This window comes from Grammomys surdaster, unplaced genomic scaffold, assembly GCF_004785775.1.
Source record: "Grammomys surdaster isolate TR1022 unplaced genomic scaffold, NIH_TR_1.0 141, whole genome shotgun sequence".
In the NCBI taxonomy this organism is placed as follows: Eukaryota; Metazoa; Chordata; class Mammalia; order Rodentia; family Muridae; genus Grammomys; species Grammomys surdaster.
In genome coordinates this window covers 2,909,736-2,930,526 of record NW_021604599.1, presented here as the reverse complement: position 1 = coordinate 2,930,526, position 20,791 = coordinate 2,909,736, and the positions used below count along the sequence as shown (strand labels likewise).

Below are 20,791 nucleotides of genomic sequence, written 5' to 3'. Positions count from 1 at the left end.
CAGAACTTTACAAGTAGTAACAATAAAAAGATAATCAATGAATTCCAAAGGGGTAACAGATTAGTAGTGCAGGATCTGTAACAAGCAATGACATACATGTAATTTAGGGTTAGGCATTGGCCCCAGAAACTCTTAAAATTATTAATAATGTCCAAAAAATTGCTTACAAGGATGTGAATAGTATTTCTTTAAAATATCAGAGTTCCTCAATTATATTCACTGACCAGATAGCCTTTTGCCTTCACAACAAAGAGCAAATTCTCTTTATACTTTTATTTAGAAAGCTCGAATGCCTACCTGAATCGTCGTGCTCTTTCTCCAGGTTGTCTAGAGGTTCTGCTGCATCCACAGACTTACTGACTTCAGCTTTAGGAGCCTCTCTCTCAGGGTTCCCTTCACACTCCTCAGTAGTCCATACTTCTCTACTGAACTGACCATGATCAGGTTGTCTTCGGAAATCATCATAGTCTTTCTTCAGGCGGCTCCTGAAATCAACCAAAATAATATGAAGCTTCTGGAAGTTAAATTAATTTAGCATTTTACACTAAATGTTGAAATTCTTTCAATTGTCGTTGAACATTTTTTTGTGTTTTAAGTGTATCTAAATGTCTGTTAATTATCCAAGAAGACAAAATGTATGAGATAAGCTAAGAAACTTAAAGGTTACATCTTTAAGTTTCTGAATAAAGTTTGAACACACCATCTCTCTGAGGGCTGTGGTTAGAACTATTAAAAAAAAAGTAATAGATAAGTAATAGTAATAGATTCTCTATTTGAATTGAAAAATGAGCCTGAGTCACTGGCCTGGGGCCCACCAAGAAGCCTGGCCAACAGGCCCCAGGGATGGACCTGCATGTCATATACATGGTTGATTTGGCATGAGTTAGCAAAGAGTAACTGTGAATTTCCCTTCTTATCTATAAGATTAGAATAGAGAAACATCTATACAATTGTTGAATGCCATCCTCACCCTCGGCTAGTGACTACCTGTATTTCACGGAAGAGAATAACTGGAAAAATATTTCATATGCTCACATCTTATCATCAAATACCTTCATCTGCATTATATTTTCCATCTCTCTACCTATGTGAACACCACCAATTACACGCATCTTCTCTTGTTTAGTTACTACTCTGTTATTCCTCCATTTAATCCAAAACAAATTATTTAAAACCAAAAATTTTTAATGAAAAACCAAACAACTCCAAATGCTTTCTCTGTACCTCAATGTGTATTTCTTGGTGCTACCTTAATTCTCTACTCCATTTTATGGTAGAGGTCACAAAGAGTGCTACAGTTTCTCTCCTAATTCTCTTCTATAGCTTCTTCCTCGACTTACCTAGTTTCTAAGAGACCTTTCTTCCTTTGTTATCCTTGTATCTTACTAAGCATTCTCCCAAAGCCTCTTCTCAAAGTGTCCAGTTCATCTACTTCACTTACAAATGTTGATATGACCTCTGTCCATATAATTCCTACTAATCTCATGTCTTTAAATATAATCAATGTTGGTAACTCCCAAATCTGTCCTCAGATCTAGTAATGCTCCTGAACTGCTTCTTTAACTCACATCATGCCTACGCACCACCACCAAGTTCATGTCTAGAAAGTGTATCAAACTTAACATGTTTAAAATCGAGCTACCCAATCCCTGTCACTTCTCAAACCTGACTCTCCTTCAGTCACTCCTATCTCAGTTAATGGCAAATCCATGATGACAGTTGTCTAGATCAAAACTTTTAGGCATGAGAATTTTACTCATGAATTTCTACCATATTTATTAGCTACTTCATTCACTGCTGGGATAGAATACTTGATAGAAGCAGCTGAAGGAAGGAAAGAGTATTTGTTTCAATCTGAGAGTACATTGTGGCAAAGAAGTTATGGCAACAGGAGCTTGAAATGTCTGGCTGTTGCACTAACCATCAGGAAACACATGAGTGCCACAGCTCAGTTCCCTTTCTCTTGTTTGTTCAGCCCAGGGTCCACTCTATATTTAGGGTGAGCTTTTCTACCTCAATTAACATAATGCAGAAAATTCCTTACAGACTTGTCTGTGAGGTTTGTTTCCATGGCATTTCTAAGTTTCATCAAGTTGATAATGGCATTAACCTTTCACAGACCCCATAACACAATATTTAGTCAAATTTTACCAATCTTACATTGAAGCTATATCTAAATCCCAATCACTTCCTGTCATATATGATACTACAAGCTATTCTTTTTCTTTTTTGGGGGGCGGTAACTACTACACTGTAACTAGTTCCACTGCTCTCATCTTTACAGCTATTTCAAAATGGCAGCTAGAGTAAATGCTTTAAAACTTAAGGACAGGTAGTTGCAGAGTTGGTTCATATGGGTAGAGGTGCCTACTACCAAGATTCAAATGGTAGGAAGGAAAGAATCAACTCCTTTTACATTGTTCTCTGACCTCCACATGTACACCATGGCAAACATGAGCGTAATTCAGGCCATACCCCATACCCCACCTTCACACACACAAAATCAACCAACCAACCAACCAACCAACCAATGTAAAAACAAAAACCAAACCAAACCAAAAAAAACTTAAGGTTAGAGATATAGTTCAGTGGTGTTTCCTTAGCCATATGCAAAGATCTGTATTCAAGTCTTAGCATTGCTAGCAACCAAGCAAGCCCAACAGAGAAGAAAACAACCTGTCTGTTAAAAACCTTTGAAAAGCTTTTCATCTTAGTCCACATAAACTCTTAAATTCCTGACTTGGCTATCCTTACCTTTGTGTCTTTTTTTTTTTTTTTTTTGGTTTGGTTTTTCGAGACAGGGTTTCTCTGTGTAGCCCTGGCTGTCCTGGAACTCACTCTGTAGACCAGGCTGGCCTCGAACTCAGAAATCCGCCTGCCTCTGCCTCCCAAGTGCTGGGATTAAAGGTGTGCGCCACCACCGCCCGGCTTTACCTTTGATCTTTATCAATCACTTTTCTGTGGCTATAAGTGACTTTGTGCTTCCTGTATATACCAAATACATTTCTATATTTAGAGGTTGTGCCCCGTTCTATTCCATTTTTCTCTCTAATGAATATTAGAGCATACACTGACTGAGCGTACATATTAGAGTATGTCTTACGAGTAGCCTTCACAGTCTCAAACAAGAACTTCAGAGTCTCTTCCTCATGCTCTTTCCCACTAGCATTTATCACATTTGAATCTGTATACTTCTTCCATTAGAAAGTAAACCACAGAGATGTTTTTGTATTTGCTGAATTACAAATGAATGGAAAGAAACCTAAATGATTTTATTACATTTTCCCAAAATCATAACTGGGGAATTAAAATAAGTTTTATACATCACAAAGCTTGTTACCTGTTTCTCTGAAAAGCCTTCATTAACTTTGGTTCCCATGGTAGCAATTCATTTAAAAGACGTATCAGTGTACTATGTAATTCTTTTACAGCTTGCCTCCGATGGTACCATTTGCCCTAAAAACATAATTTTAAGAAGTAAATTCCTTAATCAATGTCAATTAAGTTTTATCCTCTAATAAAAATATAACAAAGTGCCAATAATCCATCAAAAATATTTCTTCCACAAAAGTTTACAAAAAGAGGAAATATTTTGTAAGAAATATGAATATGTTTAATGATCTCAATTCTATACTGGAAAACCCAAACACATCTTATATAAGTAGAAAAAACAAATTTAAAAATGATCTAATTATGTTAGTTGTAAATACCATTTAGTAAATGTATGTACTGTCTTGGGTTTAATCCCCAATGCCAAAGTAGAAAAAACCCTACCAACCAAATAAACAAAACAATGTAAAGGCACAAATATTTAAAATATATTCATTAAATAAATTTGGTTCATATTGTAAAGTTGTAACTTCTAAGAGAGAAAAAGAGACTTAACAAACTTTCTTAAGAATTGTTCCAATGATTTTAGTAGTTTCTAGCATAGAAAAGTAACTAAAGCAGTTAACTGTTGCTTATTTTCTCTGTGTTGAGATGTCTGTCTGTGTGTGCATGTGCAGGAGGATGCAGAGAGCAGAGGAGAACATTAGGACACAAGTCCTCTTCCTTCTAAAGCAAGCATTCCTACCCACTGATTACCTTCCTAAAACCAGTCAACTAGTTTTTAAAGTCTACACCACTACACTAAAATTAATTATTACTGATGTTCCTCTTATTTGCTAGTATTACAGGTATTTTCTGTTCCCCTTTCCCCCTCCCTTTCCCTCTCTCTTCATTTATGTACACTGTATCTTTGTACACAATATCTATGTGCACCCACATCTGCTTGATTCTGACGTCCAAGTTCTTAGAACTACAGGACTGCAACAAAGACTGGGTGTGGTAGAGCACGACTTTAATTCTTGCATTGGAAAGGAAGCAGCAGTTGGCTCTCTATGAGTTTGAGGCCAGGCAGGGCTACATAGTAACATAGTGAGATCCTGGCTCAAGACCAGAAAAAAACAAAACAGGGAAATAAAAAGCATCAAATAAACTCATATGATGTATCTTACAGAAATCTTAAGTAAAGATATACTTCATCAACATATATAGAATCTTCTGGTCATTACAGGAACAATACACTTAAGCACAGTCCTTACCTATAACATTCGTGCATCATATAATTCATATGGATTATTTCTAACGAAAGACACAACTATATATTATAGATCACATTTAACACATCTAAAATCAGACCTCATTCTATAAACAACTGTTGAGTTAGTCTGTCCATATATAGAAATATCTATAGCAAAGGTATATTCTAAAGTTATACATGGAGTTGCCAATTTTTTATATATACACACATGTACATACACAAAACCTTCACTATTTACAATGACAATTCTGTAACTTTATAACATAGTCATTAATAGTACAGCTTGACCAGAAAGTTTCAATACTTTGAAGCAATAGAATATATGTTTAAAAAAACACAAACAACTATATTTCTTCCAAGGTTTTTGAATCTTTTTTAAAATTTCTTTTTTCATTGGTTATTTTATTTATTTACAATTTATTTACAAAAGTGTCCCCCTTCCTGGTTTCCCCTCTGCAAATCCCCTATCTCACCCCCACTCTCTCTGCCTCTATAAGGATGCTTCCCCACCCACCCACTCACTCCTGCCTCACCACCCTAGCATGCCCCTACACCGGGGCATCCAGCCTCCACAGGACCAAGGGATTCCCCTCCCACTGATGCCAGATAAGGCAATCTTCTGCTACATATGCAGCTGGAACCATGGGTCCCTCCATGTGTTCTCTTTGGTTGGTGGTTTCATCCCTGGGAGCTCTGAGGGAGTCTGGTTAGTTGATATTATTGTTCTTCCTATGGAGGTACAATTCCCTTCAGCTCCCTTAGTCCTTCCCCTAACTCTTCCTTCTATTGGGGTTCCAGTCTGATGGTTGGCTCCAGCATTGGCATCTGGAGTATTACTCAGCTATTAAGAATGACTACATGAAATTCGCAGACAAAAGGATGGAACTAGAAAATATCCCGAGTGAGGTATCCTAGTCACAAAAGAACACACATGGTATATACTCACTGGTAAGTGGATATTAGCCCAAAAGCTCAGAATACCCACAATACAATCCACATATCATGTGAAACTCAAGAAGAAGGAAAACCAAAGTGTGGATGCGTCAGTCCTATTTAGAAGGGGGAACAAAATAATCACAGGAGGTAGAGGGAGGGAGAGACCTGACAGGGAGAGAGACAAGGGGGAATACAATGGGGGGGGCAGGATCAGGTGTAGGAGGAGACAGGGGAGAAGTACAGAGGGTCAGGAAATTGAACGGAGGTAGCAGTAGGGCATGGAGGACTGGGGACAGCCACTAGAAAGTTCCAGATGCCAGGGACACAAGAGGCTCCCAGGACCCAACAGGGATGACATTAGCCAAAATACCCAATGAAGGGGAGAGAGAACCTGTAGAGACTATATCCAGTGGATAGGCACGGCCCCTGGTTGAGGGATGAGACACCTACTCATCTCAAAAATTTTAACCCAGAATTGTACCTATCTAAAGGAAATGCAGGGACAAAAAGTGGACCAGAGACTGAAGGATCCACCTAGGGATCCATCCCATCTGCAGAGAGCAAACCCAGACACTATTGCTGATGCGAGGAAGTGCTTGCCAACCGAAGCCTGGTATAGCTGTCCCGAGAGGCTCTGCCAGAACCTGACCAATACAGATGCGGGTGTTTGCATCAGACTGAGGTTTTTGAATCTTAAAGGGAACTACTTATTAGAAGAGTAAGAAGAGGTAGGGTTATATGCTGTAGATACACCAAATTTGAACCTTATGCTAACTCATGTCTAAAAATGATATATTTTATGTGTATGAGTGTTTGCCTGCATGTATATAAATGCACCACATGTGTGTAATGTATGTGAAGCCAAAGGAAGGAGTAGGACCTCCTGGAATTGAGTTACAGGTGCTTGAGCACCTCTTGTAGGAGGTGGTAAATGAATACAGACAGGTCTTCTGCAAGATCAATTAACCGAGGTCAGCTAATATGGGATTTCCTACAACATAATGATTCTCGACCTTCCTAATGGTGTGACCCCTTAATACAGTTTCTCATGTTGTAGTGACCCCAACTATAAAATTATTTTGTTACTACTTCATAACTAATTTTACTACTGTTATAAACCATAATATAAATATTTGATATGCAGATGGCTATGTGACTCCTGTGAAAAGATCATTTGACCTCCAAAGGGGCTGCGACCTACCGATTGAGAAATGCTACTATAACTAAATAGTCCTGTTTTCTTTTCAAATGTATTTTAAAAAAAAGTTCAAGTGAGACCCAAGTAAGCAGTGAGTTATACCTTAAAATCAAACTTTTCTCAAAAGAACTGGTGACATAATATGAGGTGGTTATTCTAATCCATGAAAAGCAAAAAACCTGTTAAACAGAATAAGAAACAGTATTCATCTAGGGCAACCACATTTCTTTTGGCTTGGAGACAGGATCTCACTATGTTAACCCTTTGACTTATTACGTAGCTCAGGCAAGTCTCTAACTTTTGAGCTTTCTGCCTCAGCCTCCCAAGTGTTGGAACTACCGATGCCAATCTTATATTCAGCAACAACTTAGTGGAAAATGAAATGGTGAGAGAACAGAATAAAAACTTCCTTAAATTTAAGGAAGAAAGTTAAAGATGAAAGTAGAAAGAATATTCTCTCTGTGGTATAATTCATTATCAAAAGGATTAAAAATCTTAAGAGAAGTAGTGGGGATCACAAGAAAAAAGGGATGCCTGCAGAGCTAACCTGGCTTGTACAGCTGCTGCTTGGATTAGCACAGCGGTTACAGGGTGGGAAATGCAGACGACATCAGTTAGGTCTGTACAGATGAGGAACAGGAAGGGTAGAGTATATATCTGGAAATCTTTATATCAAGACACTGCTGTAGTGGTGTCTGTGTTAAATTACTAAATTAATTTCTGCAGTATAAGAGTTTAAAAACGACTAAGAAGATTTTACATTTAATTTTGATTAATTTTAAATTAAGTAACATCTAGAAAATATACTTCTTAATTAAAAGACTACAAGGAAGGGAACGTAAATGTTTAATCAGAAAACAGATTTATAACTTTCATACAACTGCCTTACCCATTAACCTGTTTTGAAATACTTATGGTCTTCTACCATAGAAAATTAATAAAGTGTGTAAAACTATAAAAAATAAAACATCTCCAGTGAAAGGAAACTTGTACACTGCCATGGGAATGTGAATCTATAGTCTTGAGGTGATTAAAGAGCAGAATCATCGCACGCATTGGCATTTAAGGTAAGTTTTCACTCAACTTCTCAGATGAGAGAACTCAAAGCTTCATGTGTCCTCTGGTTAAAACATGATGCTGACAATCCGAAAGCAATTAAATAATATCATTTTGTGTCCCATATCACTGGTGCTAGGGCCTGAGTTCTGAGCCTTGCACTTTACTGCCAAGTTTCAGTCCCAACATGGTTGCTCTCTATTGAGTGGTGACTTCACTTTCACAGTGCACAGTGGAACTATTACAAAAAGCATAAACATTATTCATTTTTACGAGGAATTAGTAACAATATACCTTTGGGCCAATATAAATTATTTACAGCAAATCAAACAGATTAACTTCATTGATGAGAAAAAAACCAATTTTGATATTTCTTCCAAGATGGATTTATTAAAACTTGAAAGGGCATGCATGCCTTTCTAGAAGGATGTTGTCTAAAGTCACCTTGGGAAATACTTGTAAAATGGAATTGACTTCAGACTAAGATTCGGCATCTCACAAATGTTAAAATCCACTTTGTTTTTTAGACATCATGCTGTCTCTGCTGGTCTCTGAAAAGTCAAATCCTAAATAATTATAAATAGATTATATTGTGCAGACACTTTTGCAAAATTAAAAGCATAATAGTAATTAAAATAGGGACATATTTTAAAACTGAATTTAAAGCGGAGGAAACATCAACCTCTGTGGTGGCACAGGTCTGTATTCCTAGCACTTTGGAGTTGAGGCAAGATGACTGCTGCAAGTTTGAGGCCAGCCTGGGCTACAGTGTGTTTCAAAAGAAAAGAAAAACAGAGGACTTTCCTACCTTTATTAATGTGAACTTTATCGATTTTTTAAATGAAAGACAAAGTCTTTATGTGTATTGATTACAGAACTAAAAATAAAATGGTTAAACAGAAGGATCAATAGATTGGATTGGTATTTGGAGCAACTACTCAGGTGCTACAGTGCTAGAGCTTTGCTAAAACTGTATTTAGTGTGTTATTTAATATGTCATTCATATAATCTGATTATTAACTTTAAAACAAGTAAGTGAACACAGGGAAATTAAAACCTTTTTTTAATCATCAGAATCCTGATCATTTTCAGGGATTAAAACAGTTTAACAGTAAATTCAAATGCATCATATAAATTTATTATTATGAATATTTATTAAAGGTTACTTTAATAAAAATCGAGTAGTATTTGTTTAAAGGTTTATTTATTTATTTTATGTATATGAGTATACTGTATCTGTTTTCAGACACACCAGAAGGTTGCTGGGAATTGAACTCAGGACCTCTAGAAGAGCAGCCAGTGCTCTTAACCACTGAGCCATCACTCCAGTTCAAGTAATTTTTTAAAAAAAGATTTATTATTTTTATTTTATTTGTGTTTTGCCTGCATATTGTGCTATGTGTGTACTTCATATCCAAGGAGGTCAGAAGGTGGCATTGGGTCTCCTGGAATTAGCTACAGTAATGGAACACCATGTCGATGCTAGGAATTCAATCTGGTCCCTCTGCAAGAACTACTCTTAATCACTGAGCCATCTTTCCAGACCAAGAATGGTATTTTTTTTTTAAAGTGAATAGATTATAAACTTTAATATGAACAATGAATTTTGAGCACTCAACAGAAAAACAACAGCTAATAGTCTAAATTTGCAGCTTACCTTTCATTGCTTCTCATCCAATGTCCACAGCATCTGCAGATTGCCAGCTCCCTTTGTATTAGATTGAAACCCATGGAGTTTTAAAATGACCCTCTGGGGAATATTATTAAAAGAAGCTGATCTTTGGTCATAAGGTAAGTCTTTATTATATTATGCAGTTTTATAAGTTTTTTTGTATAATTCACCAATAACCTAAGTATTATGAGGAAAGAAACAAACTTACAAAACTACACAATTCTGTAAAATGAAAAACTGCATCTTAATGAATGTGAAATGAGTATTGGGGAAACTTACCTCATAACTAAAGAACAACTCCATCCTGCTGTAGAAATCTGGGATGGGTTTGACAATGCCAGCTTAATACTGGCTAGGGTGCTGCAAAGAGGGAGTTGGCAATCTACTAATGCTGGGGACATTGGAAACCTAAGGGGGGAAAACAAATAAATTCTAGGTTTATTAAGTGTCTCATCATCATAGTATGTCTGCACATTAATAAATTCAGAAGCTCTGTACAGTAAAAACACATACAAACCACCCTTTTTTTAATAAAGATTTTCTTGTACTGTTGTATATAATCAAAACGGGTTATTAGGAATCCTATAATAAGGAGGTATTAATACAAAAGAATTTCTTTTTTAAATTAAAAAAGCATTGTAAAAAGAAAATTTTATTATGTTGTAGGTGGTAAATGTTATGTTGTACATGATAAATACATACCATTTTATCCTTTGAAAAACTACATAAAACATTGGCAAGTATAGTCAAAGTATGAATGCTACTTCCAACATGCTTCTGTTTACAAATATTAGTACATAGAAAGAAACATGGATCACAATACACAATACTTCTATCACAGGCCTAATTCTTACCACAGACAGAAATCCTATGATGGAAAAGAAATGCCAATTTCTCATTCCAAGAAAAATGGGAATAATTGTCAAAGTGTCAGTAGATCCCTGATGATCAATGATGGCTCATTTAAAACCAAATGTAATTAAAAGTGGCTTGCAAAGAATGTAAACTCATATGAATGAAAACAGTACAAATAAAATTTAAAATTATTTTAGCTGGACTTGGTGGTGGACTCCTTTAATCTCAGCACTGGGAGGCAGTAGAAGGTGGATCTCAGAGTGCAAGGTCAGCCTGGTCTACAGAGTGAGTTCCAGGACAGCCAGGGCTATACACCTTGACTTGAAAAACCAAACCAAACCAAAAACAACAAAACCAATGTTAATAAACCAAAGTCTAAGTACTAGCAAATAAAAAATTAATACTACATCTAGTAAGAAACTGCCTGCACATTTCCACAGTCCTGCATACTCAGTTTAGGAGATAAAATAACACGTGATCTCACTGTTATACAATCCATTTTGAAAAAGTGCTAGTTTTGACAATACAGTAACATGACTGCACATTACTACGGAAAAAGATACAAAAGTATTTTAACATTCCCAGGTGAAATTCTCTCTTATCCTCTCAATACTTTTCACTTAAGATTAAGTCTCACACATTGAGAGGTAATTATATCACCATTCACTATAGTTCTAAGTTAGCATTAAAAATCAAGAACAAAAGTACACAATTACCACTCTGATAACATTGCTGCTTTGTACAAAGAGAAAACCTGGGTGGCAGGATCACATTCCAAGTGAAGCAGCTCACTCTTCACTTGAGGAAAAAAAACCATATATTTAAAAAAAGTACTTCTTATTTTCAATCAATACATGAATTTTTGCTTAAAGGCAGATGCCTCTTTGAACAAACTATGGTAAAGCATAAATTGAGCAAATAATGAAAAACTAGGTTCACATAAATTTAAAAAAAAATTTTTTTTGGATATTTTATTTACATTTCAGATGTAATCCCCTTTCCCCATTTCCCCCCACCCAGGAACTCCCTATCCCATTTTCCCTCCTCCTGCTTCAATGAGGATATGCCTCCACCCACCCTCCCACTCCCACCTCCCCACCCACGATTTCCCCCACATTGGGGCATTCAGTCTTCACTGGACCAAGGACTTCCTCACCCACCTATGCCTGACACTGTCATCCTCCTTTATATATTCAGCTGGGGCCACGGGTCCTCCCTAAGTGCTCCCAGGCTGGTGGTTTAGACCCTGATTGGTATTGTTGCTCTCCCCATGGGGCCGCAAACCCTTTCAGCTCCTTCAGTCTTCTCTCTTACTCCTCCATTGGGAACCCTATGATCAGTTCAATCGTTAGCTGTGAGCATCCACCTCTGTATATTTCAGGCTTTGGCAACCTCTAAGGACACAGCTATAGCAGGCTCCCCTGTCAGCATGCACTTCCTGGCATCCACAGCAGCATCTACCTTTGGTGACTGTACAAGGGATGATACCCAGGTGGAGCACTCTCTGGACGGCTCCTCCTCCAGTTTCTGTCCCACGCTTTGTCTCCATATTTGCTTCCATGAGTATTTTGTTACCCCTTCTAAGAAGGGTCAAAGCACCCACACTTTTGGTCTTCCTTGCTCATGAGCTTCATGTGGTCTGTGAGTTGTATCTTGGATATTGCGAGCTTTTGGGCTAATATCCAATTATCAGTGAGTGCATGCCATGTGTGTTCTTTTGTGATTGAGTTACCTCACTCAGGATATTTTCTAGTTCCATCCATTTACCTAAGAATTTCTCAAATTCATTGTTTTTAATAGCTAAGTGATAAAAAGAGTGATAAAAATCTTCCTTTTTTTTAAACTATCTAGAAGGCATATGTCTAACAAATTTCAAACACAGCAAGACTGAGTAAATGTATTGAAACATCTGTGCTCTAAGTTCCAGGAAGACAAAAATATTTCCTAGACTAGAAAGAATGTTTTCCAAATAATTCAGTAGAATAGAAATTTATCTCAACTAAAGTCACAAGAATACAAGCAGCAAAAAATAGGATTCCTTTTTGAGAATACTAAAAAATCCTGTAGCCTAAATTATGATTGAGAAAAATTAAAAGGTCTCGTCAAACAATGTTTCTAATTACCTCAACCAGATACCTTACTTTAGACAAAGCTGAGACAGATGATTAAGTACAGAGTGGCAGAATCCAAAGGAAACAATCTAGACTTTAAGAGACTATAACTTTCTATTGTAATAGTTAGATGGCAAAACCTGAGATATTTTTGAAAGTCTTTTAAATTTAACTATAAAGTGCTCTACAATACAAAGTCTGTTAATTAGAAAACAAAAATAACCTTTTAAATGCAATGTTGGCTCAATAAGAAAATGGAATTTTTCCTATCCCCAGGGCAAGGTCACATGTATTTCAGGCTGGCTTCAAGCCCACTATGTAGCTAAGGATAACCTGGAACTCCTGGCCCTCCTTCCCTTTCCTCTACTGCTAGGGCTACAGGGATGTACAGCATACCTGGCTTTTCTTGTTTGTAGAAAAAAGTATTTGGAAAGACCCTAGAGAGAAGAAACACTCTGAAACAATTAGGTGTTTATTAATGAATTAAATCAATATTCCATGTGCAATTTCAAACTTTAGTGAAACTTATGGGTAACTAAACATTTATATCTTCTTTGTTATTCATTGTTAAAAAATAATGAAAATCAATATTAAATGAAAGAAATGTTTTTATTCTAAATACTATTTTAGTCCTGACAATAATCCTCTTAGGGGATAAATATTAATCCTCATTCATCTTACAATAGCAAAGGAAGCCCATGAGCTGGGGGACATGTCAGAGCAGCTATCTCTATCATCTAGTCCACACATTAAAAAAAAAGCCTCCCTACAATGGTCTCCACTGTAAATCCAATTCCAGTAAGTATCAACTAGCACAAATATATGATCACAATAAGAGGTGATAACTGACAGACGGCCTGACAGTGAGGAGGAAAAAAGGTCAAAAGAAAATGTACCAAAATAATCCTTCAAAATATATAGATGAATATTAATTAGAGCAAGTAGTAGCAACAGATTTAGAATAATAAAACAACTGATATTCATAACAGCAACCACTGAATCAGGTTTAAATTGTGCTTAGATAGTAGGAGGCACAAAATATCAAATGATTAAAATAAGGTTTTTTGATAACATTTATGCTTACTAAAAAAAATCTGTTAAGTAGAACATCTCTTAAATGATATCAAATACAAAGTTAATTTCTGTAATTTACACAGATCACCTCCAACACCAGATTTTGTAAAGGAAAAAGGTATGTGTGTGGAGAGATAATTCTAAAATCAAAACTGGTCACTTTCACTGGCTAAGACAATTGTCTATGTAAACAATCTTTTGGATAGTTTCAGTCAAGGGGAAACAGTTTACATCCTATTGGTACTTCAGCAAAATTATCCCTGGTAAAGTACAGTTACAAGAATCCAATTTCTTCAAGAATGGAAACATCAAAAACAACTTGCAAATAACAAAGGACATGGACAAGTTTGGAGACACAAAGTATAATCCATCAAACTCTCTATGTAACCTGAAACTTTTTAATAAACCTACTCTCAAAGACCACAGTGTCATGAACCTTTAATTCATTTCTTTAATTTGTTTTCTGCTTCATCCTATGAAGGAAGGCAATATGCTTATACTGCAGTTCCACTTCACTCTAAGGAAGTGAGAAGGATTGTTTCAAAGAAAATCTTGAAGGTCTGCAAAAAATTTTTCTCCTGTAATACGTGCTGTATGTGCTTAAATCAACTATGCTTAAAACTATGAAGTAGAAACAAACTTTGTATCATATAAAGTAATGTTTGAGTATAGTATATAAAGGCTGAGCAATTTACAGAAGTCTACTCAGTTATGCAACATGGAAACAATAGCTTCTGAGGCAATAACTAAAAACAATAGCTCCTGTAAAACTATAATTTATGCTGATTTTTAAAAAATGATAATCCTTTCCTACTAAAGAATCAGCCTTTTGTGAACATAAAATATTAAATAAGAGGAAAAAAAACCTTTTTGGCTAAAAATACTCATCACGTGGTTTTTTTTTTTGTTGTTTTGTTTTTTACGGTAGAATATTATTACTGTAGTAAATTTTAATAAAACAGCCTTCCACATCAAGAGACTTCTCAGATACATAAAGTACATATGAAAACAAAGGTTTCAACTATTTTTAAATGGAGGTATTTCTGAAATGTATTCCCCACTTTCAGATGATATACTAACCATGTGGGTTTTCTTGTTAACTGGTAACTATTTAGACTGTTTTGTTTGAGAAGGTCTGACTAGGTAGTGCTGACTGGCCTGGTTCTGGCTACGCAGACCAGACTGGCTTTGAACTCATTCTTTTAGCATTACCTCCCCTAAGTGCTGCTATTAAAAGCATGTGCCACCATATTTGGCTGATGATAGTATGAATACTACTTCACCTCTGGGATCATAGTGATCCTCTCAGATGTGTCATATGACAGACTTCTGAAAGGCTTAAGGTCTTTTCACTTTTTTGCATTTAGACAGGACTCAAGTTTTCTGATACTTCAGCCTGATCTCTTCAAAGTACTTCCAATATATATCACTCATAACAGCATGTAAAATGGCTACTATTAACTTGCTGAATCACTTACCATATTTTATAATATCTGTATCAATAAGTGTTAAGCACAAAGAAAGTGGTTTCATGAGAAAAGTTTATTTTATTTATTGATTTTTCTTTAATATTTGATACCTTCTCCTTTTACTTACCGGTATATAATTATGTTTCTGATATAACATAATCTGACTATAAATGCTAGTTAAGTAGATGTTATCTATTTATAATGAACAACATGGAACACTTTACCAAGTGAGAGCATATATATAATATGCTCATATATGTAACAGCCTCTTCGGAACAATGAAAAATTCAGGAAATTAATTGATACAATTATTGTTAAGACATATAGTAAAAAATTAATCTTAAAAGCCTACAGTCTGGTAATGGTTCTTTTAGGAGTCATCTTGGTAGGAATAGAAAGAATTTGAGGCCTGATAATATCTGTTTAATACTACATATAATTAAGTTTGTTGTTATGTAACAGGCTTCCACTAAAGATACATAATCAAGAGTACACAGTATCTTAAAAGCTACCAGTTAAAAACACCCAGCATATGGATAATATCTAAGACTATACCTGTTACAAACCAGGTGAAGAAAATTAATGTTCTTTCCCCAATACGATCTTCTGTATTAAAAATGAAAATTAGAACACATGGGAAAAGTGAAAGAAACATTGCTTCTATTCTTAATTGAAAATTTTCATGTTAGTTAGGAAAACAAGATTTTTAAAAACTTTGGGAAAAAAAGCAGGAATAAATTTTAATGCTGACAATAATAGATAGAACTTTTGGATAAACACCTACCGATTTTTTTCTACTGTTTTCCAGATCTTTGAGTTCATTCTCGATTTTTGTGATTAATTCCCTGAGTTCATCAAGATTAGTGCAAATAAGCTAAAACAAAACACAAAAACACAACTTGATAACACATAATATAAAACACCCAAAATGTGGTAACAGAAATTATTTAACATACACTGAAATCAAAACTATTTCTCCACAATAATAAAAGCAAGGAAAGTTCTACAGTTCATATCTAAGGTATTTACTTGTTATGATGTATGAACTTCGGGTTTCGTATAAACTAAGCTCAAGTTTCACATCGGCAGTGTCATATTATACCCCTACTTCTACGTTTGCATTATGATCCTGTTACTTTCTTAGTAGTACTAACTTTCAGCCCAGAATGACAAAGATCTGGAAACTCATTAGGTTTTATAGGTTACTGAATCAACTGTAAGAAATAACTCCACCAGGCAGTCTCCAAGCAAGTGAAATACAAGCCTGCAAGTGGCCATTATCCCTTTGCTTTAAGGTTTGCTACCTATATACCTTAACAAACTAAGTTACTGTTACTGGCAGCTGTACTACAGGAGGACTAAAATTGTATAATATATTCTAAGATAGGAACACAATTAAGTACATATTTTTGCCATGCTTTTCATAATTTTTACTGTTGTTGTTTTTTTTTTTCTTTTTGAGACAGGGTGTTACATGTAGCCCTGGCTTGTGATGATGTTCTTGCTCAGTCATCAAGTGCTAGATTTCAGATGCGTGTCACCTAGCCCAACTGAGCTTAACAGGTTTTAATAAAAACATTTTACAAGCAGTATATCTATTTCCTTCTATAACTGTGTGGCTCATTTGGTTAACACTGGCAAATGATCCAAATGATGAATTCTTACTTATTAACTGACCTATCCTGGCTTAACTAAAGTTTTATAAACTGAAGATTAAGAAATACTAGCAAAAATATTAGTTACTCCATATAGTTCCTGTAAAATTATATTGTGTTTGTCCAGTGAGTTTAATATATTTAACCATTTCCTAAAATCATTTAAGCAATTTCAGATCATCTATTTTTTAAAAAGTAACAGAAAATTCAAAAGCAACACTACATCTACACAAAAAGTTCCAGATCCAAGAAAATCTTGTGATGTTTATACTGTGATGTTTATAATTTAAAATATGCTATATATTTATAAATTATCACTAACCTTTACCAGTGTGCTTATTACATTCATTAATGTAAAGTTACTGTTTTCTTAAAAAGTACACATTCTTTCATTAGAAAATTAAAACAAAAATTAGAAAAAAGTATTTGTCTAATTTGAAAATTAGACAAAAGTATCAAGCAAAGTGGTCACAACAACATAACTGGTAGTGGTTATTAGTAATTAAAAACAGGAGATAAGAAGTGCTTTAAATTAGACTAAAACCTTAAGAAAATTTGATATACATTTTTCAGTAAAAAATGGCAAAATGGCCAGGCAGTGGTGGCGCACGCTTTTAAGCCCAGAAATTGGGAGGCAGAGGCAGGCGGATTTCTGAGTTCGAGGCTAGCCTGGTCTACAGAGTGAGTTCCAGGACAGCCAAGGCTACACAGAGAAACCCTGTCTCGAAAAAACCAAAACAAAAACAAAAAAAACAAAACCAAAAACAACCCCCCCAAAAAAATGGCAAAATGGTTCAACCTAAGAGATTAAGAAAAAATTATCACATATATTATACTATAATTAGTATCAACAATTACTTATTAAAATATCCGAAAAATTTCAAATTCATTGATAAAGCAGGGCAAGTAAATAGTTAAGTAATCCAAGTTAAACAATTTTAGGACTGGGGATGTGCTCAATGGTAGTGTACTTGCAAAACACAAAAACAAAAGCAACTTCAGAGTAGAAAATATTACACGATATTATCATAGAGTGTAACTGATAATTATTAGAAATCACATATTCTAATTTGCTCAATCTGGTTATGAAAGAAATGTTGATGGTCAAACAGGTCAACCAGGTAAGAACAGCTATAACTAGGTAACCTTTTCAGCTTCTAGTGTATCTATGAAGCCACAGACAACATCAGTTCTCCAGTGGATTTAATGAATACTCGCTCACTGGAGACAAACTTCTTTGCACTCCAGTTTGTTATCACTGCTATGTAGTATTTGTCCTTTTTCATTGAACTTGATGTTTTCGTTAATATCAGAGCATAGATTTTTTCACTTACCTATGGCAAAGCCCAGAGTAATTTTCCTTTTATTCTAGGTATCTCACTTAAAATGATTAAGAACATGTTTTATGTGTAGTTTGTAGAAATTACAGGAACAATGAAGGCATATACCCAACAAACTAAACACATCCTAAAAGTTTGAAAGATCTTTCAATTATTAGTTACTCATGACATCAAGTACTAATTATATTTTATCTACTATAAAATAGCTGAGGCCAAAGCATTAAAAGCTATATGAAATAATACCTCTAAGTGGCTTACCTAGTTAATAATCTGTGTTAAATCAACTCTTCTCAAATTTCAGTGTGCATACAATACAGGGGAACCTTGATAGTTTTGGATTTAGTATGTTTCACATCTGACAAGTTTATAGTTATAATCAGTAGACTGCACTTTTGAGTAGTCATGTAATTAATGACTGTGAATTATAAACCAACACAGCCACTGAGACATTGAAACATTCTGGTACTATGTAGCTAATGAGAATAAAAATTCACAATTAATTTCCAAATTTAGGGGGTGGGATATTTTTAGGATAATGTTCTTAAAGTAAATTACCTTATCTAAGTCCTAAGTGTATTTTTTTTTAAATTTGAGGATCAGAATATTTTTAGTGATATTTATCTTGAGGGTACATTAAAATAACTCAGTATGTATATAATAATTTACAATTGTTGTTGTGGAGATAGGATCTCACTACACAGTGCAAGATGCCCTCAAAATTATGCAGCCAAGGCTAGTCTCAGCCTTTCAAGTGCTGGGGTTACAGATATGTGCTATCACAACCAGGCCTGCTTTATACTCTTAATATGCAAATATTTTTATATAACTAATGTATGACTATCATACAATACACAAAATCATGCAAAGCTATTATAAAATTCTGGAGTAGTAACAATTTGATTTATGCCCATTGTATGTCACATATAACTCAATTCCTTCTTTTTTAAGAATTAAAGTCTTCAATTTCAAATGGTAATTCTATTAAAACTAGAATCAACAGAGTAAAAATTCATTTTAGTAGCGAGAACAAATACATTTAGTAAGAACAAAGAAAAGCATCTCAATAAATCCTTTTCTTGTTAATATTAATTTAGAAATTGTTTCTGAGACACAGGGCCTCCTGGGTGAAAAAGAAAGAAGCTGAGCTGCTGGGATTCCCACCAGGCCAGACCACACCCCTCTGGAGCCTGTCCTTCATACTCCAGAGGTTACTACTGCCCCTCCTTCCCAGGGAGAATCCAAGAGTGACAGGGTAGTGTTAAAGTAAGCTTTTTACTTGACTGAATCAAGGCTGAGCCTTAATCAACCAATTTACGGATGAAAGCAACTGAAATGATGTGACCTGGTTCCAGGCGTAGAGCAGGCTAGACAGGTGTATCGTCAATTGACCCATAAGAACCAGAAGCAACAGATGTGGAGTGACAGAGATGATGCACTGGTAGAAGAGACTGCAGAATTCTAAACTCCTTCTACTAGATCATATGCTCATGGCTCTTTCTAAACAAAATAAAAAATTTAAAAACTAGCAACAATTGGACACATAATTTTAGGATAAAATTCATAATGTATTATTTTCACTGACAGTATTAAAAGGCCATCTCTTCAACTAAAAAATTATATGTGAGTGTATGTATTAGGAAAAGGAAAAGTACTATTTAAGTAAAAGAATTTTATGACCATATCTCTCAGAGAATTACGAAGATTTCCTTATTATTTCAATCACTAAAATCATGCCATTTTGGTAGAGACACACTAGGTTTGAAAGATACTTCCAAATAAGGCAAAATAAAAAATGTAGGTCATATTTTAAAAAAAAAAGCAAAGGGGAAATCATGGTGAAAGGTAAAAATAATCATATTCAAACAAAATGGGCCATTCTCACTACAGTTCTAATAAAAGGTCCTACAAATATAAAATCCGTAACTATAACACCAACTATAGAATACAAATTAGAAATCCACATAGTATTGAAACAAAATTATATTAATAGTTGTTAAAACTATGCTAACAGGAAAATTACATATTTCTTATGGTCACTAAGCCACTACAACAGAGACAATAAATAACAACAAATATTCACTTAATGTGAAAACAAAATAATTCTGAACAAGTTAGCAAAATATTTAATACTATGTAATTAAACATGTTTTTCTAATGCCTTGTATTAAACAAAATTGAAAGGTTTTAAAGAGGTTAAAAAAATCTTGATTTATAAATTAAAAAACCTAAGTTGGAAATATGTAATTTAAGAAGTAGCAATTAAAATATGAGGAAATATGTAATTTAAGAAGTAGCAACTAAAATATGACTTAATATATAGATCTTTATAACATGGGAAAGTTAAAAACTGATTTCAATTTTAGTCTCAATTTGTTATATGAATATAACTTAACATTCATTAGAATGAATCACATTATAGATCAGATGCCAAGTACACACTCATTAAAAAAGTATTTTGTGTGTATTTGTATGTGGTGGGATTACCAATGAAAAGAAAAAACCATGGTAAGTAAGGACACTTAATTGTATGTCTGTTTAAGTGACTACCAAGTGTGTGAGTGCCTATGGAGGCCAGAAGGTGGCATAAGACCCCATGGAGCGGGAGCTACAAGCACTTGTGAGTCACATGACATGGGCACTACTAACAGAACTGTGTGTCTTCTGAAAGGACAGCAAGTGCTCTTAACTGCTGAGCCATTTCTCCAGTCCCTACTTATTAAAATTTTAAGAATTATTTTGACTATTTTTAATTGTGTCTATGTGTGTGCCTGTGCATGTTGAGTACAAGCGCCTACAGAGGTTGGAGACACTAGATCCTCTGACACTAAAGCTACAGGCAG

At 34.9% G+C, this 20,791-nt stretch overlaps 1 protein-coding gene across 1 annotated transcript in view; it reads right to left on the bottom strand.

Moving 5' to 3' along the window:
• The window catches only part of Kiaa2026 (KIAA2026 ortholog), a 77,670-nt gene that overhangs the window by 5,910 nt on the left and 50,969 nt on the right, over nucleotides 1-20,791 (bottom strand). The window contains exons 5-7 of the mRNA XM_028764071.1: nucleotides 15,741-15,830; nucleotides 3,341-3,456; nucleotides 298-485 (exon numbers count right to left, since the gene is read on the bottom strand). Coding sequence (XP_028619904.1) covers nucleotides 298-485; nucleotides 3,341-3,456; nucleotides 15,741-15,830 — 394 coding nt within the window. The remainder of the gene's footprint in view (nucleotides 1-297; nucleotides 486-3,340; nucleotides 3,457-15,740; nucleotides 15,831-20,791) is intronic.